The sequence below is a fragment of the Equus quagga genome, chromosome 13, assembly GCF_021613505.1.
Source record: "Equus quagga isolate Etosha38 chromosome 13, UCLA_HA_Equagga_1.0, whole genome shotgun sequence".
NCBI lineage: Eukaryota > Metazoa > Chordata > Mammalia > Perissodactyla > Equidae > Equus > Equus quagga.
The window spans coordinates 8,402,055-8,429,241 of NC_060279.1; the positions used below are offsets into that span (position 1 = coordinate 8,402,055).

General features: G+C 46.7%; 2 protein-coding genes across 7 annotated transcripts; one reads left to right on the forward strand and one right to left on the reverse strand.

Moving 5' to 3' along the window:
- Positions 1–815: 815 nt before the first annotated feature.
- Positions 816–5,165, reverse strand: PIGC (phosphatidylinositol glycan anchor biosynthesis class C). Of its 6 annotated transcripts, none has more exons than XM_046684305.1 (3): positions 4,805–5,057; positions 2,823–3,966; positions 816–1,380 (listed from the first exon to the last, which is right to left on the reverse strand). In XM_046684305.1, the coding sequence occupies exon 2, from the start codon at positions 3,749–3,751 to the stop codon at positions 2,858–2,860; it is 894 nt and encodes a 297-aa protein (XP_046540261.1). In that variant the 5' UTR covers positions 3,752–3,966; positions 4,805–5,057; the 3' UTR covers positions 816–1,380; positions 2,823–2,857. The 6 variants fall into 6 exon arrangements, with proteins under 6 accessions (XP_046540261.1, XP_046540260.1, XP_046540264.1 ...); XM_046684304.1 differs by having other exon boundaries at positions 816–1,376; positions 2,819–3,966; XM_046684308.1 differs by lacking the exons at positions 816–1,380; positions 4,805–5,057 and adding an exon at positions 5,068–5,165 and having other exon boundaries at positions 2,567–3,966.
- Positions 5,020–27,113, forward strand: C13H1orf105 (chromosome 13 C1orf105 homolog). The gene is made up of 7 exons (XM_046680689.1): positions 5,020–5,169; positions 6,138–6,223; positions 9,421–9,511; positions 17,517–17,591; positions 20,506–20,573; positions 23,442–23,509; positions 26,580–27,113. Exons 1-7 carry the CDS (start codon positions 5,020–5,022, stop codon positions 26,786–26,788), a joined length of 747 nt encoding a protein of 248 aa, XP_046536645.1. The 3' UTR covers positions 26,789–27,113.
- The last annotated feature ends 74 nt before the right edge of the window (positions 27,114–27,187 follow it).

Here is a 27,187-nt window from a genome sequence, read left to right on the forward strand (position 1 = left end):
TGTTTGGTGGGAATCTTTATATCCCTTTTCAAAAGCTGCTTAATTTGCTGTTGACTACGGGACAATAATTCAAAGTATTCAGCACTCTCAGAACTCAATCCTTCCCACCACAGCCCGTCTATTCTGTGTTTCTCTCCACCGTCAGGATGCATCATGTGCACTTCGGCACATACTGTGCATTCTTCCCACCCTGCCCCCACCTTTCTATCGGAATTGAGCTGACTGCCTTAACCTCACACTCACATCCAACCCAGAACTCCCCATCCCCTGCCACCTCCACACTGAACTTCTACAACCATGAAGTTGAATATAATCAGGCCCTGGGCGCCTCCAAATACTATACAGTGTGACAGAGAAGAGCTGAAAATGACAGCACAGGCACATTAATTCACCCCAAGGAGGAACTATTCTTGAAAGTGGTTCAAATTTGGGGAACTTTTTATACGATCCAGCCATCCCACTACTGGGTATTTATCCAAAGAGCTTGAAGTCAGCAATCCCAAAAGTCCTATGCACCCCAATGTTTATTGCAGCACTGTTTACAATAGCCAAGACGTGGAAGCAACCTAAGTGTCCAGCAACAGACGAATGGATAACGAAGATGTGGTACATATATACAATGGAATACTACTCAGCTGCAGAACAGAACAAAATCATTCCATTTGCAATAACATGGATGGACCTTGAGAGAATTATGTTAAGTGAAATAAGCCAGCGAGAGAAGGATAATCTGTGTATGACTCCACTCATATGAGGAATTTAAAATTATGGACTAAGAACAGTTTAGTGGATACCAGGGGAAAGGTGGGGTGGGGGGTGAGCACAAAGGGTGAAGTGGTGCACCTACAACATGACTGACAAACATTAATGTACAACTGAAATTTCACAAGATTGTAATCTAAAATAACTCAATAAAAAAGAAAAAAATTGGGGGACCTTTTTGCTCACTGACATGGATGCAGTTGCTATGTGAGTTCCCTAAAGTTGGTAATTGGAAACCCATACAAATAAGGCAAATATATTAAAACATAAAAAACAAAAGCACAATTTTATACAACTCTTTACTACCTTCAATCACTAACTCCTGGCCCTGTTCCTGATGTGGACTATAAAATAATTATGAGCCAGTTCTGACCACTCTCTGGGCATGAGAAGGATAAACCCCACATAGCCAGGAGGTGGATGCTTTGAGCTCCGCAAGTCACTCTCCAAAATCCTTCTCTCCCCATCGGCCAGTGTCCTTGGGACAGTGACAGCGATCAAATTGGCCTTCGGGAAAACTACCCATCCTAATCCTGAAGCACTATTCTCATCAGTCCAAATTAAAACAAGAAAAGGATGTAAGATGGCAGAGCTGAACACACTAGTTCACAATCCTATTCAACACATTTTTGAGAATCTATGTTCAGAGAAATAAAAAAACATTACTTCTTAGGAATACTGCTGCCCTGATGAAATTTCTGATTTGAAATTAACTTCTAGTGAGAACGGATGGTACAGGAACTTGCCACATATGAATTATTTCATGAGGGACCAGCTATTCTGGGATGCACCTGGTGCATGTTGCACTGTCTCTGCTCTCTTCAAGTCTTCTTACCTATCAACTTAGTAACAATACTTAACACTAATACTGCTGTGTGTCCAGCATTCTTCAAAGCTTTTGCATATATCTCATTGAATCATCACAATTCTAGAGGTAAGCACTTCCATCCTCACTTTACAGATGAAAAAGCTGAGACACAGAGTACTTTGTAACTAGCCCACGATCTGATCATTTACTCCCTCCTTAGATAAGCTGGATTGCTCCCCGTGACCTGCAGTATAAAGCCCAAATTCCTGAATATTCAGACCCCTAATTGTTACTCAAACCTCTCATTCCAATTTTTCCTCAAATCTCCACAACTCTGAACTCCCATTAAACACTCCCACTTTGTGCTCTGCTAAGAACACATGGCATAGTGGCAGTCACATGCAAGTGTGTTTTTTGGCCCGACTTGACAGAATTTACAATTAAGTTTTGTATTAAAAATCACATTTACATGAGATTTCATTTGAATTTTATTTGAAATTCTAAAGATCCGAAGCCAGGCCCAAATTCTGACTGGAAACATTCAGATAGGGCAGAGCAGCGGCTGCCCGCACTGGACAGGGCATGCTCTCTCCAGTTTCCCAGTTGCCATAAGTCACACAAAGTTTGCTAGCTTCACTTGCTAATATTGCCGACCTGGCTCCTAAAATTGGCCTACGACCTTGCGTATCAGGACACATCACTCTCCCCCTTGTAGTTAGCTGCGTACATGCTTCACTAAGAATGAAGAAGAAACTCCGAGTGAAGGTTAAGTGACCAATTCTGTGACCTCAGGCGACAACTCTGGACCCAGCATCCAGGGCTCTAGGATTCGGGCTCTAGATAAATAACGGAGCCTGCATTAGACCACTGAAAAGGCAGAGAGAAGCGACTTTATACACACACAACACATACACACACACTTACTTTTATTCTCTCTTCACTCTTCATGCCCCTTCTGTCTGCCCTCTGCTTACAGAAAAATCATGGACAACTTGATGGATGTGTTGTTATTTTTTTAATAAATAGAAACCACATCACTTCATTTGTTTCAGCGAATGGTAAAGGAGAGGCAATAATTCAAAAGGGCCCCAGAAAGCTTTTTCATCCGCAAAATAACAAAGGACAAGCACCTTTGCCACCCAAGCCTTTGGTGAACTTTTCTTTTGATCTCTGTCCTCCTACCCACATCAGTATGCTGCTTCCAGAATCACACACTGCCTTCAAATCTTAGACTTTTGGGAGGCTCGGCTATCAGCTTGTCTTAACAGTGGAATGGAGGTCCCTAACTCAGCTGAGGAACCTGGACAAGTCTTCTTTGATTTCAGCCTCATCCCAAGGACCATGAATGTTTTCTTTAAAAAGCTGCAGGCGAATGAGGTAGAAAGGGCAAAGACATGAGATGGAAAGCAGCAGAAGGGCAAAGAGGATGGCTCCCACAGCACTAATGGACAGCAGGCCTCCCAGGGCTGAAAACGCAAAAAGCAGTGTGACTCCCACGTAGCTGCGAGGAGTACATGCCTTCAGTTTCTTCTGTAACATGGGCCACAGGGCAAAAATCTGGATGGCAAATGTCACCATGATGAAGGCATGCAGGGACCGGGGCAGGCGTGAGGCAAGGCAGACAGAAGCAAAGATGGCCATGTTCAAGGACAGTGTGCTGGAAACAATGGCAGCATTGGCACCGTAGTCGAAGAAAATGAGGTGGCCTAACAGCATGAAGACTGACATGGCATAGATGGTGTCAGTGCTGACAGACTCTGTCAGGGTCTTCAGCACTGGGGAAAAACCATACGTGAAAGTAATGAAGACTAAGGCACTCTTCAAGTCAGCCCACCGGGTCCGCCTACTCTTCTTCCGTCCCTCACCTCCATCAATGAGATCAAACAAAACATAGCCAATCAGTGAGGAAGCCAGGCCAGTCCCAAAAAGCCAATGGGGGGCCAGAAGACCCTCGTCCATATACCACCAGATAACCACGAAAACACAGACACTGCACAGCTGCTGTACCACCACACTGGACTCAAATACCACAGCCCAATATTGGTATTTCCGGGCATAGATGTTTTTCCGGAGCTCTTCCAGGAAGCGCCGGTCCACGTAGTTATCAGGAAAGGGCTGTCGCTCGTACAAGATCTTCTGCCACCTGGCCTCTTTGGTGTTAGTTACAGGTTGGGCGTACATTATCCTTTCTCTCACACTCAGGCCAGTTCAATCTCCCTTGCAGAAGTCCATGTGGTTCTTGTTCTTTATAAAGTTTTGAAATAAGACCTCTCTGGAAATTCCATGCTGTGTTGTGGTTGATGTTGCACCAACCTTCCCTCACTTTCAAAGGCAGCAACCCAGGCTAGGCCTGCTATGGAATTTGTTCTCTGAGGCAGGACAACACAGCCAAGTTCCTGCAAAAAGAGAGACTGTGAACCTATGCAATTTGTGAAACGTCACAGGTAGAACTGAGTCAAAATCAAACCAATTCAATTTATTCAGTCTAAGCAAAATGTGTGTGGTGGCCTTTTTATAATTATGGACGCTCAAATTTCATTTCAGATTCTAAATTATAATCCCTTGGATGATAATAGACATGTTAGCTACCACTTACGGAGTGCCTACTCTGTGCTAAGTGCCTTAGATAGCATCTTGCATTTAATCTCCACAACCCTCCAAGTTAGCAGTGGCTCACTTTAACCAGCAAAAAAGGTGAGATTCAAATTGCTGAGACAACGTTAACCCAAGTTAACAGCGGTAAGTGGTGGAGCCAGATTCAAACCAAATTTGAGCCCAAAGCTTGTGCCTCCATCATGCCTCCCTCTAAACCAGTTCTTAACTCAGGGGTTCACATATCCCTGAGGTCTACGGATGGGCTTCAGAGCACCCCGAAACCCTCCCTATCTCTGCACGCTTGTAGCGGCAATTTATGCAAATTTCTAGAGACAGTATCCAGAGCTTTTATTGGGTTCTCAAAGGTCTCTATTATTTTTTTTAAAAAGTTACGGTCTAAAGACAACAGTAAACTGCACAACAGAGAGGTAAGAGCCAAAACCAAGGACTCAGAAAAACTAAAGATTCCCAATCCTTTAACTGAGTTTGACATCCTTTAAAGAGCCATCATCCTACTTATAACGGCGAAACTCTAGTGAGGATCGAAGGTAATGATCCCTCTTTCACAATGGGAAAACTAAGAGTCAGAAATACCAACGTCATCCAGCAAAGCTGCGAAGAAAATTCCTATCGTCCGACCTTATTTCTTCCATGGAGACCACGGTAGGTTTGCTTCACAAGTCAGACACCCTGGGAGCCCCCCTCACTGCAGCAGAGCCTCCAGCCCCGGCAACTCACGGCCGTCCGCGGGGTCGAGTTAGGGCTGGGGCGGGGTGTCCCCGAGGCGCCCTACTCACCGTCCCGGGTCTCCCCCGCCCGCCGCCGCCCCTCACCCAGCCGTGGGCCTGCGGGGAATGGCGGCGGAGGAGGCCAGGAAACACTCGTTCCCACTCGGAACCCACCTGCCCGCGAGTTCCCAGGGTTGCGCAGCCGGGGAACGGCGGCCTCCCGCATCCTTCCCCATCCGGGGCGCCGGGGTCGCGACGGCGGCCGAGCACTTCCGGGTCCGCCGCAACCTCCGCGGCTAGAGCGTCCTTCCTCGGCCGGCGGGCCCGCTGCTGCCCGCTGCTGACTGCTCCCGGTTCCTCCCCGGGGACCGAGCGCCCGGAGCCCAGGAAAGCAAATGCCCCGCAGAAAGGCGAGATCTGGCGTCCGGAGGGCAGAGAGAGGGGCTAGGCTGGTAGAAGAGAGATTCTAACGGCTGCATTTATTGAGCTCCTATTTTTAAGTCAGGCCCTCAGCTAGGGACTCCCCATGCATCCGGTGTTCATTGGACACAGGGTCACTGAGTACCTACAAATATCAAGCGCTGTTTTAGTGCTCGTGATGCAGCAGTGACCAAACAGACAAAAACCCCTGCTCTCCTGGAGCTTTCTGTCTTGTGCATCGACCTGTAATGACCTGTGATGATATCCTCTCTCACACAGAGGACAAAACAGGCTCAGAGAGGTTGTGATTTGTCCATGCCACACAGCTGAGAAGTGGATTAACCAATATTAATATCCAGTTGTCTGTAGCTTCAAAGTGTGGTTCTTTCCTCTGTCTCCCAGAAGGAAGGAGGGTGTAGGGCCCCGTGGCTGAAAACAGCCAGAGACTTTGAATACAAGGTTGCTAATATTCGGCTGAATTCATGGAAATATTAGAGGTTATATCAACAGATAGAAGTTTATTAGAAGCAAGAGATATAGTAGAACACAAGATATAGTGGACGCAAAAGTCAGAAAATCTGAATCCACTTAACTAGCTGTGTCATGGCAAATCACACTGTATTTCGATTTCTTCATCTGTAAAATGGAGATAACACTATTTGCTCTTAATGGGAGAGTCAAAAGGGTCCGATGTAAATCATAAAAATGTTTTATAAAGGGTTGACTGCTGTATAGCTGCTGTTGGCTTACTTTGGTCATCGTAATGATGACAATGGCCAAGTGCAATGAATTCTGTAAAATGATCTCTTTCCATTTCTCTTCAGGTTTCCGTTCCAAAATTTGGCAAGATTCCTTCGTTTAGTGAGGCTAGCCTCATCAACAAGCCATTAGTGCTCAGCCTCCCCAAAAGGTAACAGCTCAGCCACTGAGGGTGCGGGTTTCAAGAAAGGTCTCACGGAAGAGGATTTCTCAAGGGTTAGGGGGTGCTTATCAGAGGGGCACATCTGATCAGCTGAGAAACCCAAGACAAGTGCTCACAAACCAGAACTGGCCAGGGTTTCTCAGAGAACACTGAGCAGCGCATAGGCTGGCTGGAGGAGATATTTCAATTCACCTCCCTCTCTACCACCACCACTCAACAATACAAGAGAATCTTGCCCCTGGACACCACCTCTCAAAACTCTTCTATCGTCCTTGTCATCTTACCTATTCTTCTCTCCTTAAGTTTGAAATTTTCGAATTTTAACCATCAAAAGTCTAGAACCATACATTCCCATCTTTATAGAGTAGGACCTGCCTGTTTTTAACCCTGAGACAATCTCCTCCAATCTCACGAGTCCCACCCCTTCCTAACAAACTGCCATGGAACATGTTCCTGTTTTTCAAAATTGAGGGAGTTGTGTGTAGGGAACATCTCAGAGCCGCCCCTGGAAATAACTGGGTTTCCTCATTCCTCCCCCATTTTGGTCCCTGGGTGTGGTGATACACCCTGCTCTGGGAAGGGGAAATGGGAGGGAGGGTGAGTGTGAGTTAAGGTGAAGGGGAGAAAAAAGAGGAAGACCAGGGAATGGGCAGGCCAGGAGGCAAGTCCTGGGGCACCTCCTGGATGAAGGGGGGCTCCCTGGCCTGTGCAGCAGTCTGCTAGAAAGGCTGCACACTCTAAAACGAGTTTTTCCTCCTGTTGCTAACTGTCATGTATCCTCCTGCCCACCGATGAGTGACTCTCCATGAGAGACGTTCCCTCCACATCCTCATTTCAATAACACGTACGTTTGCTTTGTCTGCTGCACCATTTAAAAACCACATTTTCAGTAAGCAGCCAGACGATTTTGTGTATTTTCAGAGCACTTTTGAAGTGGTGGTTATTCGGTTCTGTTGTTTTAACATAACTTTGAATATATCCAAACTCTAGGTAACATCTTAGCTCAAAGCAGGCAGTCAGAGATTCAATAAACCCAAAGGCTTGTTTATTAAGTAAAAACGCAGTGATGGAGTTCTTATGAAGAGTTGTTAGCACTTCAAGGATCAGCACGAGGAATGACAGTTTAGCATCTTTTAATTGGGGGCAGGGCGCAAACTCACATGACAATGACAGTCGGATGGCATAAATGAATAGAGCTGACCAGAGTGGGACTGCAGTGAAGGGGAGGTCACCTCCCTTCACCAGAGGGGCCAGTCTGCCCTCTACCCTCATCAACGTGGCTTGCACGAAGGTAACTCCAGTGGTCAGATCTGCTGGTTCTTCTAATACCAGAAATCAGAATTTTTATGTGAAATAGCTAGTGTCTGGCATCTAAACAGGGTAACATCCCACTATCCCACCCCACCATCATGCCCATTAGACCAGGCCCTGCAGCCAGGAGCAAAACATCCCTGTGAATGGCTCTCTTGCTCCTGCTCCCTTGCTCCCTGATCATATAAGCCTTTGGTAGGAGGTGAGGAGGGGGCTGGGGGAAGGGGAGGAGCTTGAAAAAGGCAGGCCCAGAACACCACTGGGTGCCCTCAGAACCTGTTCCCTTTCACCGCCAGGTCCTGGGGTGTCAGAGGGGACAGCCTCTCAACAGTCAGCTGGGAAGGGAAGGGAAGTTTTCCCTCCAGCCAGCCAAGCTTGAGCTAGTTGCAAGGAGAAATTACCTAACACAGTCAGGGAAGCTCCGCTCAAGTCTATACTGGGAGGATTCGGGCAGCCATTTCAACCCTTGTTAAGAGAAATGGCCTTCCCTACCTCACAAGAATTCTCAGACAACTGGACAACACCTGTGAGGTGCCTGAGCTTTCAGAAGGACAAGACAGAAATGGAAAATCTATTGAAAGGGTAGTTAGTTGAAGTATCAATTCTTAAAGATTAGAAACTCCTCATCTGGCCAAAGCTCTGGGTTCCAAGCTGTTTATTTTTGGCAAATCCCTTTTCTGAGACCTTGGTAAGAAGGGTCTAAAGGTGCTTTACATATTACCTAACACAGAGAAAGGAACACTTAGTGAAATGTGCTCAGAGCTCCCCCATGGCAAGCTCTGGAAACAGACCGCGGGGTGGGGGGTGAGACCTGGCTCTGAAGGTCGGGGTGGGCACAGACCCACTTCCCTGGAGAGGACTCGCACAAATTGGCCTGACTGCTGCAGCCACACTCATTGTCAGTCCCGGAAGCCTGCAGTTGGCACTGAGATCCTGTCGATGTGCCATTACTGTGTGCTGAAGCAGCTCTAAAGGGGCCTCTGGTCTCTCCTGGTCGCGTCTGGGTATCAAGTCCAAGGCAGGCTGTTCACGCATCCAAGTCAAAGGCAGCGAAGGAGCTGGGCCAGCTCTGCCTCCCTACCCTCCCAGGGCCCAGGGAAGTGGTGAGGAGAGATGAGACAATAAATGCCTCCTGGACACCGAACCTCTTCACAGCCCTTTGTTAAAAATGAACAATGGACAATGAAATCTTTCAGAGAGGAGAGGTGTTCTTGGCAAAAGCACGCACTCCGAGTTTCCATTTCTTGGATGCCAGGGGCATGCACGGAGCTGTACACACAGGCAGTTTATGATGACCAGCCCCCTGCATGCCTTGGCCCCTTATACCGTAATAAAATGAACCACACTGGCCAGCAAGGTGGTTCACCCTGTGGGGAGAACTGGTGTTACCCCCGCAGCATCACTGCTTCACCTGCTGACCGGAAAGAAAGAATGTTCCGGGGGGAAAAGAGTAGTTGGAGGGAGACGTTCCATGGGAGGAAACGGGTGGGTTGTGTGAGTGTGCAGGGACATGGACGCCGAGAAGGCAGGCCGGGCATGGACGGACAGGCACTGTTAGATATCAGTAACTTCCCTGCAGGCCTTTTCAAGAGGGAGATCTGGGTGCATTCCACCCGTGACACATCTGCTTTCACGAAGAATTGTTTTCCTGCCTTAATTTGTACACTGTCTCTGACGACCCACAGCGGCATTGGTTAGTTCCACACAAGGGGGACAAGAAGCCAGAGTGACTTAGAGGGGAAAGCCCTCTTTTGGGAGCTCCAGAAGGGAGGGAACTGACTCCTCAGGGTGTCTCTCGGGTTCTCTCTGAAACAAGGGCCTGACTCTTCAACCCGAGGAGATGGTTCTAACCTGCTCTTGTTCTGATTATTCAGATCTCCTCATTCCTCTGCCACCTTTCTGGTTTCATCCAAGAAGGATATGAATTTGCCAATAATGTTTCAAGTTCCAGATGTCTTATCTAAGGTACTCAATTTGCTTTTTAACTGAAAAGAAACCTATAGCTAGGATGACATAGAATGTGACCCCAAAGGCATTTCCTATTTCTTTAGCACAGCCCAGTGCCTGGAACATCATCAGTGTTGGGTAGATATTTGCTGGATGAACTATCAGTCACGGAGGCCTCACCCGGCCCCCAGTGCTCAGGGCATCTGTCCACTAGAACTCAGAATAAAGGCATGAGGTTAGAATCATCAAAAGGAAAACCAAAAACATTCCTATTGAGGAATCTGCCCTGAGACGGCAGGCTGTGTCCAGAACCAGTCCGAGTTTCTGGAGTCTCGAAGCGCCCCTCCCAGCACCACCGTAAGTCCCTTTTGTCTCCCACTTACAACCCCCAGACCGTGGAATTTCACATAACAACTCCTCATGTCCCCTCCACCTCACACAAATCAGCCACGACTGGCTGCTGAGTGACACTCTGTGACACTGTGCTGCAGAGGGTTCCCCAACACTAACGGTGCTTGTGAAGTCAGCACCTCCCCGCGGTGGGGAGAGAGGGACCTGGGGGACGGAGCAGGCTTTCCGCGGGCGGTGCATGGAGCCGTGTTCCTCACGCGCTCAGGGACTGTGAGCCTCAGTGTTACACGTCACTCACGTCAGTGGACAAATGCTGGCGGAGCCCTTTTTGTTTAGTTTAATTCACAGACGGGGTGAGCAAGTCAGATGCGGGCCACAACGAGTGGGCCAACCGGTCAGGTGCACAAGCTGCAACGAGCATCAGAGAGAGGGGCGGGGGCGTGCGGGGGAGGGGAGGGAAGGAAAGGGGCCACCTGCAGGTCGCAGGAGGGGCGAGCAGACAGAGAGCGGGAATGCAAGGATTGAGGAGTGGCGTCTGCCCTGGATCTGGAAGATATTATTTCACAGGTGGAGGGCAGAGCCAGGGGGCAAGGACACGGAGGCTGAGCGCGCAGGAAGTGCCTGAGGGCCATCAGGGTCCGGCCTTCCATGGAAGGGAGCCGAGGGGACGGATGGGCCCCGCAGAGCGCAGAGGGCCGGAGGCCGAGCGCGGGGGAGGCGGTCCGGCGTTCAGCACGGTCGACAGGTCTGCCGGCAGCACAGGCCGGCGGTAGGCGAGGGGGCCCGGGGAGGCTGGGGGCTGAGCGCAGCTGCCGCGGCGCCAGCAGGCAGCCTCCATCCGGGTCTCCGATGTCCCGTTTCGAGCGGGCCGGCCCCGCCCCGGGCGCCCCCTCAGCCCAGGCGGGCTCTGGCTCTCCGAGCACCGGGCATCCGAGGCGCGGTCTGCAGGCAGCCGCGGGCCGGGCGGGAGGGGCGGGAGGAGCGGGCGGAAGGCGTTGATCGTGCCCGGGGCCTGCGAGGGGCCCACCTTCTGCCGGGCTCACGTTTCATGGCTTCAATGCTCACGGTGGCCACGAGATGGCGGCCGAGAACAAGTCGCTTGACCAATGGGCTGAGCCCGGGAGCCAGTCTCTGGGCCACCCAGGAGGTGGTGAATCCATTCCCCCTCCCAGGAAGGGAGAACCGGGCTAGCTCACCCTTACCTTTACCCGCGCCCTGTGGGGGCTGACCCTCCACCAGTGTGTGTGTGTCTGTGTGTGTGAAAGAGCTGCTCATCCAGTTTGGAAAGGCAAGCAGGTGTAGGGAAGCGAAAGTTTACCTTTGCTGTCCTAGGGTTTTTGGCCACGCCTGAGAATTAAATCGACTGAGACAGAGTAACAGGAGAAAAGCACACACATTTATTTAGTAGAAGTTTTACGTGACAGGAGAGCCCTCATAAGAAAATGAAGACCCAAATGTTTTTATACTGGGGTGAGCAGAGAGAGGCAGTTGTGGAAGAGTAACTCAGATAGATGGGAGGCTAGAGGAAGATAAGAATTATTTAAACAAGGTCTGTTTGTACAGACTTCTCTCGGCTTAAACTTCTTGTCCTTGATGATAAGAATGTTGCTTTCCTCCGGGTGTGAGGAGGACGTCTTCCATATGGGGTTTCATCTCCCATGTTTAGGAAGAGCAGGAGGCGGGTCAGAGCACCATTCTTGCATCTGCTGTTTTTACAAAGTGCCTTGAGCTCAAAATAACCCTTATGCCGAAGTGGCGTATTTAGGAGAGGCATACTCTGCTGCTCTTCATAGGGAACCTGGGATCCCTATTCTGTTGGGACACCAGGCGGGTGCCTCAAGTCGGATCTTTGCCCATCACACAGCCCTCCTCAGATCCCAGATGAGTCAGCTGTGCCCATGACGGCCTGCACATGTATGAGGTAAACATGGCCTGCGCCAGCGGCTGCTCTTTTCTGGAATGAAGCTTTGTTGTATCTCACAGGAGCGGGATGTACTGTGGACACTATCTCTTCCTTCATCCTCTGAGTCAGGGGCCTGCTAAGAGGCTGCCGACAGCCCTGCAGCCAACTAGAGGTCCTGGCCCCTGGTCATAGGTGCAAAGGTCCTGCCACCTGGCTCCCTTCCTCCTCACTGTCACAGGTCAAAGGGCAGAACTTTGAACATCTGCATTCCAAGTGGCTTTCCTCCCCTGCCCTGGAGCAGTCCCGTGCAGATGCAGGTGTCTGTGTGTCTGGAGCAGTGTTCCCTGATGATGAGACAGAGAGACAGAGAGGAAACAGGCTCAGAGACTGAAAGACAGGGAGAGGAAGACAAACAGCAAGAGAGCAGAAGCTCAGAGACACACAGAGAGGGAGGCAGACCAAAAATCCAAAAAAAGGGAAACAGAAGAGGAGAGGCAGAGCTGACAAATAAGAAAAATAGAAAACAGAGACCAAAAACTGAAGCCTAAACATCTCCCACTAAACATCTACTGTGGGCACGCTTCTTTATCATACATAACCTTCACCGTAAGGGCATCGACTCATGACTCCCCAAGATGCTGTGAAATAGGAAAGTGTCATCTCATAACTGGATAATTGAGGCCAAGAGGGGACTTGTCGGAGCCCCACAGCAGGGCAGAGCAGCTATGTGTGGGCGAGCTGGAGAAGTGCAGCTGGAGACCCTGGGCCCCCTTTCCTCCTTGCTGGGTTGGGGATAGCAGAGCTGGAGCCCCCAGTTGCCAGTGGAGTATAAGATGCCGTCCGCTCTCCGTTCCTGCCCCCACTCCCTCTCCACTCTCTTTGATCTGGGTTTGTTGTTCCAGCCTAAGAAGCCAGAGTAAAGATAAGAGCGTCATTTATGTTGCTTTTAGCAGACTTGTGACCAGAAGCCCTGGCTAAAGACATCACGCTGTAGCAGAGAGGTGGCTGGGAGAGGGGAGGAGGGCAACCTCCAATTTTCTCACCGCTGAGAACTTGTTTTGTTATTTCTGTCTCATTGACTCTCAGTTTTTGAAAGCTCGTGACCACCAAGGAGACTACGTTGCATATTCCTAAGTCCTTTCCCTGTTTATATTGATCAAACACATATAACCAGAAAGTAAGTGTTTAAAGGGAAGTAGTAACACTACTGACCTGAGATAATGATGTAATAGAAACCAGGTTTAATAAGTCTGGATGGTAGGTACATGGCTGTTGATTATTTCCTGTACGTTTGAAATTTTTCCTAGTGAACGATAAGGGTATTTTAAAAACTATATTCAGCTTCACTCTTCAATTGGGAGGTTTGGTATTTTCAGAGAGCAGGAAAATGTGTCATTATCATAGGAGGTTTTTTTTTTTTTTTTAATATTGTACATAGTTTTCTGAGCACCACTTTTTGGATTCCAAGGGATATAGGAATCATTTTACTCTCATATGGACCCTAAGAGTCCACTCTCCCCCTGAGGAGAGGTAGTGTTTTTTTGACTCTTTATCCAAACAACTTTCTGGCTGACTGAAACTAAATAGATGTGCTGTTGGACAAATCTCTTAGCCTTTCTGGGCCACAATTTCCTCGTTGTGTTTGTTGAAAGAGTTGAGCTAGGTGACCTACGAGGTCTCTGTCAGTGAATGCAGGAGTGGAAGGGAGAAAAGGAATAGAGGTATTGAAGGGCAAGAGGCACGGAGGCAAATCTGTCAGTGCTCCTCGAGATGTGCTTGTGATGGCTATTTTTAAAACCACCATTTGGTGCTTACATTTTCAGGTTTTGGTATGTAGACAGGTGTGTGTGAGAGAGAGAGTAGGGGAGGGAGAAAGAATAGTGGAGACAGAGAGAGGGAGAGAAACATATCTCTCCATTTCTTTACCGAAGATTCAAGGAGGCCAAGGACTTGGGCTGTGAGCCATATCTTCGGAACATTAGCAGATACTCACTGCAAATATTAAAATGTTTCCAGTTGTGAAATGTGAAGAGCAGGCTTTGGCTTCTGGGTCCTGGCTGAAATTCGCACCATACCTTGGCCAGGCTACAAAAGATTGCTCTCACGTTTCTGTCACAACTGTTATCTGCTGTCCTGGGGACAGCTGCTTGGGAAATGAGAACCCCATTAACACTTCAGAGCTTCTTTTCTTGGTGACTTGGACTCTACAGATGATCAACCAGGGGGCTGTGCTCTGAACCACTGGCTGGTTCACTCTGCATCCCTGCTGCTGCTGCTGAGATGGCCTTAAGGAAGCCAAGAGTGGGAAGGGAATACCCCAGGAGAAAAAGGCCTTGGTCTCAGGGCTGGGAAGGGAAACCAGACAGGAGAGAGGAAGCTGAGGCCTAGAGAACATGGAATCCCAAATCATTTGCACAGTTTCTTTGTAGACTGTCAAAAGCAGGACTTGCCCATCACAGCTGCTTTCCGTGTTGTGTAAACGCCCCCCCCAGTGCCCTCGCCCTCCGCTCCAAGCTAAGAGGAGTGGAGTGGCTCTTCCTGGAGGCCCGGCTTCAGCTGACAGTGAGGCTCGGGTGGAGTCACTGCCACATTCCTGGCAGAGATGACTGAAGCCACACATCAAAGACTTGTTTTACTCCTCTACATGTCAAGCATGGGCAGGATTAGAGCCCTCTGTCTTTTTGGCCACAGAGTGCATCAGCAGCAGAGGATGGGAGGCACAGAGTGTTTATGTGGCTGACCGAAGTCACTCAAGTTGCTCATAGAGCCAGGACTGGAACCCAGCAATTTGGGCTCCCAGCCAGTGCCTTTCTCCAACACAGCGTATAGGGTGAATTTGTTGCACACTAGTGTCCCATGTGTATATATATGTGTGTGTGTGTCTATATCTATACCCGATAGTTTAAAATGCTTACAATGACTCATTCATTCAACTAACGTGTGTTGAATGCCTACTCTGTGCCAGCTTCTGTGATAGGCTCTAGGAATACAAAGATGTGTGAGACACGTTCTTGCTTTTGAAGAACTCTCAGCCTAGTGGAGGAAACAAACATGTTTTTTCAAAAAACACAACAGTACAAAAAGCTGTATCAAATCTATGAGGGCCTCAGAGAGGCAGGCACCCAACTCAGGGGGGCGGGAGGCAGCGAAGTGGTAGGAGGGTCAGGAGAAAGATTTCCTGAGAAAGTAATACATAAGGTATGTCTTAACAGATGAGGAGTTGACAAGGCCAGGTAGGGAAATATAGAAAACATTTCGTCCTTCAGGTTCTGAAAGATGACAGTCGTCTTGTTTGTGGGACTCTGGAGTCACATTCATGGTTGTCAACAACCTGGCAAGATCCTGCCATGCACCTTGGAGACCTCTGGTGTATATTTGCTAGTCGATTTGCAATGATCTCTGTGATTCCATTCCCTGTAGGGCCTAGTAGTAATCTTATGTAGAAAGCGGAAGTCTGGAAAGGTGAAGGAATCAACTGCAGGAAGGACAAGAGTCTGCTTATAACTCTGCTAAAGACAGCCCTACACCAGGGTTCTCCCACTCCCACTCCGCCTGTCCAGATCCTCCTCATCCTTTCAGACTAAGTGCAAATGCCACTTCTAGAAGCGCTTCTTGATTCCTCCAATGGGACATGGTCTCTCTCTTTTCTGAAGGCCCAGAAGTATCATTGCTTCTTCTATGATATCTCGTGTGTCCAACTTTGAATCACAGTTTCAGATAGGTGTCTTAGGCTTAGAAACCCAAAGATGTGAGGGATGGAGGGAAGAGCCAGGTCCCAGGAGATACCATCCCCGGAGTATCAGGGAAGATATGGTAGAAAGTTGAATCTGCCCAGAAGCAGAGGAGTCAGCACACACGGGCGCTTCCTCTCCAGCCTCTCTTCTTACTCCACCCCTCCTCCCACGAGAGAGTCTGCCATTCCAGGCTATCCTCAGGTACCTGAAGCCAATTTTCGAGGTGATTCTTCCATGTTGTTGCACAGTGTTTCCCAGGTGGGAATGCCCTCCCCACTCCTCGCTCACCCCACCAACACCTACCAAGCATTGCCTGCTCTTCGAACCCTTCTCAGACCCTTCCCTCCATGCCCCATCCCCCACCCAGGTGAGTTCAAGACTCCTTTCGGTTTCACTGTGGCCTCTATTTCTATCGTAGTAGTTTTCACACCATCATAATTCTCCGTACACAATCTGCTGGTGGTGACAGCTTAGAAGCTGTGTCTTATCTATCTCAGTGTCCCCAGTACCTGATGAATGGGCAAACAAATGAATTGGTATTCTTCCCTGGTCTTCCTTAGGGCCAGAAACTTTTGTCTTATTCATCTTTGTGACCCCATCACAGCACCCTCCACGTGGTGGCCTCACAATAAATGTTTGTTGTTGAATGAATGAAGCTAGTCATTCACACTCATACTTCAACATACCAACCCACAACATTGTAATAGTGAGTTGATTCTTTTTAAATGACCTATAAAAATGAAATGCATGTTAAATATTTGTCAAAAGAATCCACTTTGTCCGTAGTTTTCAGTCCTCAAAGTCCCAGTAATGCCTCACGCAAGTGCCATATGTCTCTCACAGGACGAAGCTCCTTGCAGACCAGTCTGGCAAAGGTCACCTTAGGGGCACACCCACGCACTGTACGCCACATAGAGTCCTACTCCTGTTCCGCACACGTCCCAAGGCAGCATGAACGGGGCAGGGCGCAGATGTGCACACATGTCACTGTGGTAGGTCAACGAGCTGATCCAATGGAAGGAGAAAGCTTCAGTTCTGAGTGATCACCTGTTCGTCCCTCTGGCCCTCCTCTCCCCTATATTCTATGCTTCCTAGGAACACATCTCATGACTCTGATGTCAGTGTGAATGAGGAAGGATCGGAGAGAATCCCCAGATGGAATATTAACCTCAAGTTCCCGTTTGCTCCCTAACCAAACTTTCATCAGAATGCGAATGAGAACCTCATGTTCAGGTATAAATGTTCCAAAGCCCTTCCTTCCACCCTTTGGCAGAAGTAAAGTCAGAAAGAAAGCAGCGTTTGCGATGAACAGACAGGGTGCCCCCAGCCTCCCTGCACTGGTCATTTCTTTGCCCTGGCCGTGGCAGCCTCTGTTCCCCGGAGGAGGGGGGGCGCTCAAGACCCACACACCAGCTCCAGTACTGTTTATGGCTTAATCTATGGCTCTCAGGAGGTGCAGAAGGGCCAAGTGGTGCTGGACAGTGTATGCTTGAGAGCTGATGTCAGACCAGAGTTAAAGCGTAAGAGAAGGGGATAACGCTTGGGAGAGGCCAGTGAAAGGAGTTTTGCAGAAGACAAGTCATCTCTTCATTTTTCTTAGACTGTCAGAGGTCCTCAGCTACTCAATACAGTGGAGACTTTGTGTGAAATGGGGAAAATGTGCCCCCTATGAGTGAGTGCAGCCCCTCAGACATGGGTGCTCAGGTTGGAAAGATAGACCTCACTGGATTCCAGCCCCCAGCCTCATCCCCCTCTGCCAGGTGTCTTATACCTGTACCATTGTATGCAAGGGGCCCGAGGCTTCCACTTAGTCTATGGCTCACCCCCTCCTGCCCAAACCCTCTCTGATCCTACCAGCTGCAGTCAAGCCTCAATTCAACCTCCACCCAGAATGGGGCTGAGACCAGAGTGTCCACCTCTGTTTTATGGAAGGAATGACTGTTACCTACCTCACTGCTCCACCACCTTCCCACTTCATTGCTACCCCAGATACCCCACCATTTCCTCATCTCTGTCTGTCTCTCTTCCCTCTCAGGCTAGGAGGAACCAGGGTGACCCCATGCTGATCAGAAACAAGCAGCTGTGCTCCATGTGTCGAGAAATAAAAACGGTAGGCCAGGGGGATATCAGAGATGGCATGGGCATCCCAGGGCGAAGCACTGCCTTTTCCCCACCAAGGCCCAGTGGAGAGAGACAATAAGGGGGCCCCTTGCAGGGAGAGCCTTGGTAAGGGCTGCAAATGAGGAGCTGCTGGCCCTGGGAACACCATCATCTGGCACTGTATGACAAACTCTCCATTTTCAACAAACCAAAGATGAACCAGGGTACGTTGGGCCAGAGGGAAGAGATGAGATGAGCCCCTTTGCTCCGGGTTCCTAAGGTAACTGCAGCTATAGAAGTGCAGGGGGTTATGAAGCTTCTTCTGCCCCCTTAACATGTCCTCAACACTACACACATGCACACAATACAATCCACCTCCACCACTGTAGCCGGGAAGCAAGCAGCTTAATCTTTGGGTTTACCATTAATTCAGTCAGGAAAAAACTAGGGAGAGATTCTATAGTACTTTCTAGCTAGTGGAGGTGTCTATAATTGGTAGTGGGGATGGTGAGCAGAGGGGAGTAGGAGGAGAAGAAAGAGGATATCAAAGGGGTTGAAGGCACTAAGGACAAAGCTCCGTCATGTGTCAGAGTTGCTGAAGAAAGAGGCCTGCTTCAGGAGGGTGCTGTACAGGTCAGAGGTAGGACTTGGGGTGGTTTAAGGGTTAGGGTTAGGTTGGTCAGGGTAAGCATCAAGCTTGGGTTGAAGGGTAATTGAGGTCAACAGTTTGGTTTAGTGTAGGGGTTGGGGAAGGGTCTCCTCAATTGTGCTATCCTGTGATTCTCCTTTGACTCAGGGAGGAAGGTGGGGCTGGAGGTGCAATAAGAGGAAGGCAAGGAGCAGAAGAAAAACAGGAGACAGAAGAGAGGCTCCTTTGATGAGTTCCTGGTGAAAGTGCTTCTGACTAGTAGGGTTATGGGTTTGTGAAATTTTTGTGTGGGCTTTGGAAATTTAACTGAAGCTACCGACAAAGACGTACCTGGGTGTTACAATCTGTGTTCATGTTCTACATAATTAGGATCACAGTGTTCACTCTTAGCATTGACTGGAATCTGGGATTTCTCCCGGTCTTATTCCTGGAATCACCATGTCCACATCTGGAGTGCACTGACCCCGGGCCAGTGCTGGCCTCAGCCAGCTGGCTCACTCAGGACTTCAGCAGCTGTCCTCTTTCTCAAGACCCCCTCTCTGACCTTCGCCCTTGCCCAGGCCTCGCTGAATGAAACCATGTGCTATGGTTTTATTGTTGGCTGCAGATTCCAAAAGGAAGGGCCTCAAACACAAAAGTGCCCAGGGACCATACCCTACAGCTGTCAGATCGGGTGCACAAAGAGCCCAGTGGGAAACTACAGAAAGTTGGAAAATAAGTGTGAGATACCCTTACTTCACTATGTACAGTGGCACCTCAACTTCCTTCAGGGGAGGGGGACGGCACATCTGCTATAGTCACTGAGACCTCCTCCTTTCTCAGCAGGGGGTTGAATGGAGACACTGGGGAAGATATAAAAAGACTCCTAAAGATAGAAAGAACTTCCTCAATCTGATAAAGGGCATTCATGAAAAATCCACAGCTAACATCATACTCAGTGGTGAAAGACTGGATATTTTCCACTATGATCAGGAACAAGCTGAGCCGTCCGCTCTTGCCCTTTTGTTCAGCATTGTACTGCATGTTCTAGTCAGGGCAATTAAGGTGAGAAAACAAATAAAAGGCATCAGATTAAAAAGGAGAATGTAAAACTATGTTTGCAGCTGACATGATCTTATATAGAGAAAGCGCTAAAAGATCCACAAAAAAACTATTAGAGCTGATAAATGAGCACAGCCAAGTTACAAGGTGCAAGATCAATAGACAAAAATTAATTTTACTTCTACATATGGCAATGAACAGTCCAAAAACAAAATTAAGAAAGTAATTCCCTTTACAATAGCAGCCAAACATTAAAATAAATTTAACAAAAAGAATACAAGACTTGTACATCAAAAACTATAAAATATCATAGAAATTAAAGAAGACCTAAGTAAATAGAAATAACCCTATGTTCATAGATTGGAAGACGTGATATTGTTAAGATGGCAGTACTCCCCCAAACTGATCTACAGATTCAAAGCAATCCCTCTCAAAATCCCAGATGCCTTTCTTGCAGAAATTGACAAGTAAATCTTATCTTTTCATTGTCATGGCTATAATATTTTTTGAGAAATAATGAAAAAAATCCTGTTTCTTGGTGAAAACGCAATCTCCAAAAGAAAACCAACCTCTAGTGCTAATAGTAAATCTGAAAAAATTCAAGAAAGTGATGTCTGTTAATCAGGAATACTGTAACTGTGTAATTGATTTTAGCCCTGTATGAAGGGCACACTTAAGACTTTCAAGTGAGCTTCAAAGTGGATTTGTTCATTGACTAATTTGGTCAACAAATATTTCTTAAACAGGCACTGTGTTAGGACCTGGAGATATGAAAGCAGAGACATGGTCTCTGCTCTCATGAAGCTGAAAGTCTATCAGGGAAAGCAGGCATTAAGCAGGTCAATACAATGAAAAGTTTATGAGCATTCTGATAGCAGAAGCCCAGGGAACGTGAGAACCTGGGGACCACCTCACAGTAGTCCAGGAGTCCGCAGTGTCTGTGAGAAAGTGACAGTTAACCAGAGACCGGAAGAACGTTGGGAGTGAGCTCAGCAGAGAGGGTTGGAAGGCTTGCTCACCTTGAGGTATCTAACTCCACACTCTGAAAACCAGGCAAGAACAAAGACCCTATGACTTGGGGACCGGAGGATCGCCTCTGCTTCATTCTCATCACAAAAGGATGTATGAATGACTCTGGTATTAAATACAACTTGAGTTTGCTAACATGGTGTATTATTTATTTAAATTAGCATGCAGTTTGGGGCAGTGTTCTAAACGAGACTTTCTTCCTCAGGTACAATCAAGAGCTGTAATAATCCCAAGTGATCTGAAACTATCCTTTAAGAATTTTATGAATCAAAGGTAAGTCAAAGATTGAAAGCGCAACATGACTTCAATTCTGATTAAATATAGTTTGGGGACACATGATAGTGGGTTGAGAAACATAGTAAGTAGAATGTTTAGGCAATGCTCGGGGAATGGGCTTCTTGACTGGTTTCCTTTTCTGGTTAACCCAAATAGTTAGACCAAAAGAGTTTTCACCTTTTTGTTTGAACAACTGTTGAAAGTACTGTACAAAGTATAATCTTCCTTTCCGCCTTCACAAGCACTGTACAAGTAATAGGATGGGCAATTTCTTTGATAACTCGGGCAGAACTAATATAAAATTTCCATGTAGATGAGATGTCTAAATCAGAAGGTACAGGGCATTACACACAATCTGTCCTGAGTCCAGGACATCTTCTGCGACTTTGTAGTAACTATTCTTATCAGTTTTTTTTATTGTCATTTGCTGCTTTCTGATCAAGATCAAGTATATCAGAAATAAAATCTGGGCAGAACTTTTATTACTTGGATATCAGGGGTTTCTTTTTCCGTATTTCACTATCAGATAAGGAAGAAGGACTCAGTTTTTACTTTATTAAAAAACTCAAAACAAGGACTCACCCTGGATAAGGCACCAGTGTAGACTTGCCTTGCAATAGATGATTGGAACGTAGACACACAGTCACTCTTACTTATGACCAATCCAAAAAGTTATATTTGATCTAATGGCAATCTTTCATTTGTTTTTCCTCATACAGAAAGCAATAATGTGGGAAAATAGGTCTTTTTGTAAGCGTCTGTTGGACAGCAGTAGAGGTTATGATTTCTTGTATGACCTCAGGGCCCTCTGTTCCAAGCTGAGGTGTAGACTCAGATGCATTGAAACAATGTACGGGTATCTGGCCCACGTAGACAGGGTCGTGGAGGAAATGGGTATTTGAGTGCTACAGGCTCCAGCGCTAATCACACTTACCTACACTGACTCTATACTTGTAAGGAACTCTTAGATCACAATAAAAGTAATTCTAATAAATATTCTTTACGGACTTTAAATAGAGAACAACTATCAGAGATTTCTGAGCAAAAGTTCACTCTTCTGTGGGAGACTTTTGATATTTGCTGGCCCAATTTATTTATCTTGCAAATTTGGCATTTAAATAAAGTCTCAAATCCAAAATCATTAGTTGGTTTTATTTTATTTATTTATTTTTTTGAGGAAGATTAGCCCTGAGCTAACTGCTGCCAGTCTTCCTCTTTTTGCTGAGGAAGCCTGGCCCTGAGCTAACATCCGTGCCCATCTTCCTCTACTTTATATGTGGGACGCCTACCACAGCATGGCATGCTAAGCGGTGCCATGTCCACACCTGGGATCCAAACCGGCGAACCCCAGGCCTCTGAGATGCGGAACGTGCGAACTTTAACCGCTGCGCCACCGGGCCGGCCCAGTTGGTTTTATTTTTGATGAATAGCTCTTATTCCTTTAAAGCTAAGACCAAGAGTTGAACCAATCCTAAAATCACGTCAACCAGAAGTATCACTAGATTGCTCTTTTTTTTTCAATGTAATGAAAGAACATATAGCATGTCTGTTTGAGATTTAGCTAGTGTGACTATAAAGTAGGGTTCTGGTTCTGTTTGTAGCTTATAAAACCTGCCCTCACAATTTTTAACTCACACCACATATATAGGCAGGTGGAATTGTCCTCACTGAAATTGACTTTAATTGTAGCCATTGTAGGAATTAAATAATGTTTGTTGAATGAAAGGAATGAAGGAAAGAAAGACGGGAATGAGAGAGGAAAAGAGAGGAGGAGGAAATATGAGTGTATAGATACATATTTTTGAATTATAGTGTAGACAGATCTTTTTTGTCCTTTTTTAAAGTATGCTTTTTGGTGAAGAAGATTGGCCCTGAACTAACATCTGTTGCCAATCTCCCCCTCCTTTTTTTCTCCCCAAATCCGCAGTACATAGTTGTATATCCTAGTTGTAGGTCATTCTAGTTCTTTTATGTGGAATGCCGCCATCCATGGCTCGATGAGCAGTGTGTAGGTCCACGCCCAGGATCCGAACCAGTGATCCCTGGGCCTCCAAAGTGGAGTGTGTGAACTTAACCACTCAGCTACTGGGCCGGCCCCCTGGTGTAGACAGATCTTAAACTATTCAGCCTTACAAGGACCTTCTGGTTTGCCCAAAATGGGTAATAGAAGGGATTTTCTTTTTCTTAGTCCCACGGAGTCCTCCAACAACAACTGAATAAAATAAACTGGTTGGACTAGCCATGTTTTTGGTAACAAAGTAAAAGTAATCCTGAAAAATCTTTGTGGAAATAGAAAACATAAAATGAGTTTAGAAACTTAGATAGCCCAGCAGAGTTTACATATTTGTCAGTCTTTAGAAATTAAGCAACTTAAACTAGTGTAGAAATGGTTTGGGAACAGACACATTTTGGTTGAGGGTCACTTCCACAGCCTTAGCCCCCAGGAGAAATAGTATGCGGCCAAGACATTTTCTCTACAATTGGAAGGTTTAACTAAAATAGTCTCAGTTTTGCACTCGAAGGGTAGATTACTGATCTGGAAGAGCTTTTTTTTTCCTGGAAACTAGAGGATTCTTTCCTTAATCCCTTCTATCCTCAGACCAAATATGTTCTGACAGTGAAATAAAACATTTTTTAAATGAAGATTTTATCAAAATCCATGAAAATATCACTAAGGGAAAAAGCTTGAGAAGCAGTGGTCTTTGGCCCTGTCATCTCACCCTGCTGCAAAGTGGTCTGAGCTCCAGGTTCACAGGTGCTGGATTCAAGAGACCATTTGGGTTTTGAAATGGAAAAAGACACGTTCCTTTATACCAAGCCCTAGCCAAACAACTAATGTAAAGTTTTCTTGCTTCTTCCATTCAGAATGATGAGCCTTCATCCACCAAAAGCCCAGACAGTACGCAAACCTTCCCGTGGTGACATCCCAACAGGTTTGCTTTCTTTTGGAGTACTTGTAGTGGGAGACATGCTAGCTCCAGAGTAGTAGAAGGAAAAGTTTAATCCCTTAAGATGATTTCTAAATTCTCAGAACAAATTCCCATTCTCCATCTTTTTCTCTCTCACATATTGCTGATTGACCTGTTTTGGTTGGCCCACAGCCCTCCCTTCTCTCCAGCCCTACCTGACCCCTCTTCAGGCCTCACTTGCCTTTCTCCATGTCGTGTTCCTTCCTAGGTCTTCTCCACACCACATGGCTCTGCTCCATTCTTTCTACAAAGCCCTATAATCCACTTGCTGAAGAATTTCCTTAGAGATGGGGCACAGATAATTCCCTTCTCAGGCAGTCTTGATAGTACCAATTAAGGTGGGAAGGAGACTGCGTCCCCATACCCTGAGAATGCCCTCCCCAAGGCCCTGAACCTTCCACCCCACAGGCTCCCTGAAACACCTGCCTTCTCTCAGCAGCTGCCCAGTGCTATTCTTATGTTCAGTTGCTGTTAATAGAAAAAAGGATGGCAGCTCCATCTCCAGCTGCAGCACTGAGCTGAGTCTCCTCTTTGAGAGAAGCCAGCACTGGGCTGGTGAGGGTGGGAGTGGGTCATTCTTCAAGATGATATAATTCAAGGGTTTAGTGCAATGTAGGCTGTCACTTTAGTAACTTTGTCCATGTTCTCATTTGCTCCCATACTGAAGCCACCTTCAGTTTTTCTTCCATTTGATACACACAGTAGGGAAAATCAAGATCACTTTCTGCACTTTATACAGATGGGAAAGTCTAACTCTGTCCTGGGAGGTTGCAGGGAAGGTAGAGCCAGAACTGAACTGAGAAGACATCAGGAAAGGAAATGTGAGGATAGAAGGGGTATCTTGAAGTGGTGATAAAAGGGAGGACCAGAGATTCAAGTAACAGCTGAGGTTTGGAGATATCCACTCTAGTGGAGTGAAAGACTACTAGTCTCCCAATGAATCCCTTCTTATGTATCTGAAAATATTGGCCTAGCTCATGGCTCTCTTAGCTAAAGTGGACTGAAGAGCCAAGAACTAGGAGCATCTACCCAACAAAAGCTCCCCATTCTGCCATTCTCTGCTCTGCAACCACCTCATCCTCTCAAAGCCAAGAGAACACAAAGTGACAGGCATGTGCAGTTGGTTTCAGGGTTCTCTGTACCAGCCACACACTCATTCTGAATTTCCATTGAACCTGGCTGTTTTCAGGCCTGCCTCACAAAGGAATGAACATCCCCCACCCCCACCGACACGCACACGTACACACATGCACAGAATTATATGCCCTTCCCTCAGCAAGAATATTACTTTCTGATTCTACAGGACAGTGTGATAAGATGCCTTTCATCAATTTATTAACCCTGGGAGTGTGTTTCAGTTACCAATATAAGAGCTAGACTTGGTGTGCGTAAGATCAGCACATTATGTTCTTGCACAGACCTGTTTCTTACCCATAGAGTCCATCCAAGGACAGTAATCTTGGAGGGGAACTCCAGGGAGAACCCTATGGAATTGGCTAGGAGCTAAAGCTTGGTAGATCTACTGTCGATTCCAGTCGTGACCCTTCTGAGTTGCGCTTTGCTCTTGTGTGTGTGCTCTCTGAAGTTATGGAAAAAGCACTAGCCTAGGAACAAGGAGACCTTGGTTCAGATCCTAGTTTTGCTGTACAGGCTTGGCCAAATTGTTTAAACTCTCTGGACCTCCATGTTCCCACCTGTAAAACCAGAGAAGCATTTTGCCCACATCCTCATGCTCACCCACAAGAACCACACATTCAGTACAGGCAGCCTTCACCTTTGATCAGCCCAGAAAAACTGCTGACACTGCCCTGGCCCCACTGGTTTATACAGCTTAGACACATCCCTACTGCAGCACTTGTGGCTTACTGCTGAAGCTGCCACCCACCTGTGCTGCGTTGCCTGTGGACATGCTACAAATACCAAATGGCCGACTCATCCCAGTGAACATTACTGCCGATGATTGTCTAACTCATTTTGTTGATCACAACAGTGATTTCTAGTGTTTTTCTCGATTTAGCTAAACTTTATATATTATCAATAACTATTAGTGAGAACTAAGTAAATGGAAAGAGTCTGTCTCTATAAGTGACGAGGATTTCTTCTTGATTTGTTTATCTTGACTCTGGCCTTCAGTCCAGAGTTCCATGACACCCACAGGCTCTTGTTGTCAATAGATGTTGGTAGAGATGTTAACCACTTGACTTGGGCCTACCAGGTAGCACAGTGTGTGACACGGTACAAAGAGCACTGGGTTAGCATTAAGGAGATGTGGGTTCTGGTCCTCGGTCCTTAGTGCCTATGACCCTGTACCCTTGTTTTCTCTTCATTACAGTGATGAGACTGAACTGGATCCTAGGTTTGTGATTTTGTGACATCTTTTAGCTCTCATTCAGCTAGACTAATGAGCTCGTTCCAGAGCGTTCAGGACTCCAATTCCCTTAGTCATTCAGTGACTTCCGGTGGGAAAATGTTATTTCATGCACTGAATTATTCTCCTTCACAATGTGTCTTCTGGAAAAGTCGAATATTAACCAGCTTTTTGTAAATAAAATCAGATTTGAAGAAGAGGTCAGGATGGTGAGGATTTTAAGGAGCCCTAAAATAAATTATTTCATAAGATGAAGGTTCCTTTGAAATGCAAATACTTTTTTCCTTCTGTAGCCTTTTTCTCAGACTGTGTTTGTTTGTTTGATGAGCAGAACCACATACGTGTCCCTGAAAAGTCTTCTGAGGACTGAATCCTCTTTTCCCTTCCACTCACATTACAACTCCAGACACACTTTATCTTTATTTTTAATTTAACTGGCAATGTCTCCTAACACATGAGTTTTGTTTCTAGGCACTCCTTTTTGGCCTCTATGACAAGATTTGTAAAAGCTTAAATGTTGTGAGGTATAAGATGGTTCTATTCAAAGGAATTCTTATGTGAATTTTGAATCTGTTTTTAAGGTTGAAGAAGTCTTGGGTGACTTTTGGTTATTTTGAGTTTCTTTAAAAATAGAATCTAAGCAGCCCTTGTCCTTCCTTCTTGCAGAGAGCGTTCACTACAGACTGCCCATTCTGGGCCCCAGAACAGCTGTCTTTCACGGAATGCTGTCAGATGCCTACAAAACTCTGCAGGAGACACATCTCTCTTCCTTATCCGGAAAGGAACCAATGGGCAAGACAATGAGGCAGAGAGTGATCAGAACTCATAACCTTGCAGACTCAGAGAGAAAACAACCTCCCCAGGCCAGTTTCTGACACTAGTGCCTTCTCATTATTTCCTCCTATCACCAAAAAGATGACTCCATTTTGCCTTCATAAGAGTTGCTAGCCCTTGCCTCTATCTTCTCACTTCTCACTTCGCTTCTCATAAAGACAAAATGGTTTAATTTACATCATTATAAAGACATTGATTAAAATGGAGCATTTGAGTGTCAGTCATTTTGTTTTGTTAAAGATTCTTAATTATGTTATAATAGATAACATCCTGCTGTTTCTAAGACATGAATTTTCTGTGAAGATTATTTCAGCTCTTCCCTCAGGGCAGGGGCCAGAGATGACTCCAGGAGGTCCCTCATGAATTCAGCCTATTAAGAATAAAAGAGAGGAATGGAGGTCAACCTCTCTCTTTATCTCTGTCAGTTAACTCTAGTAGAT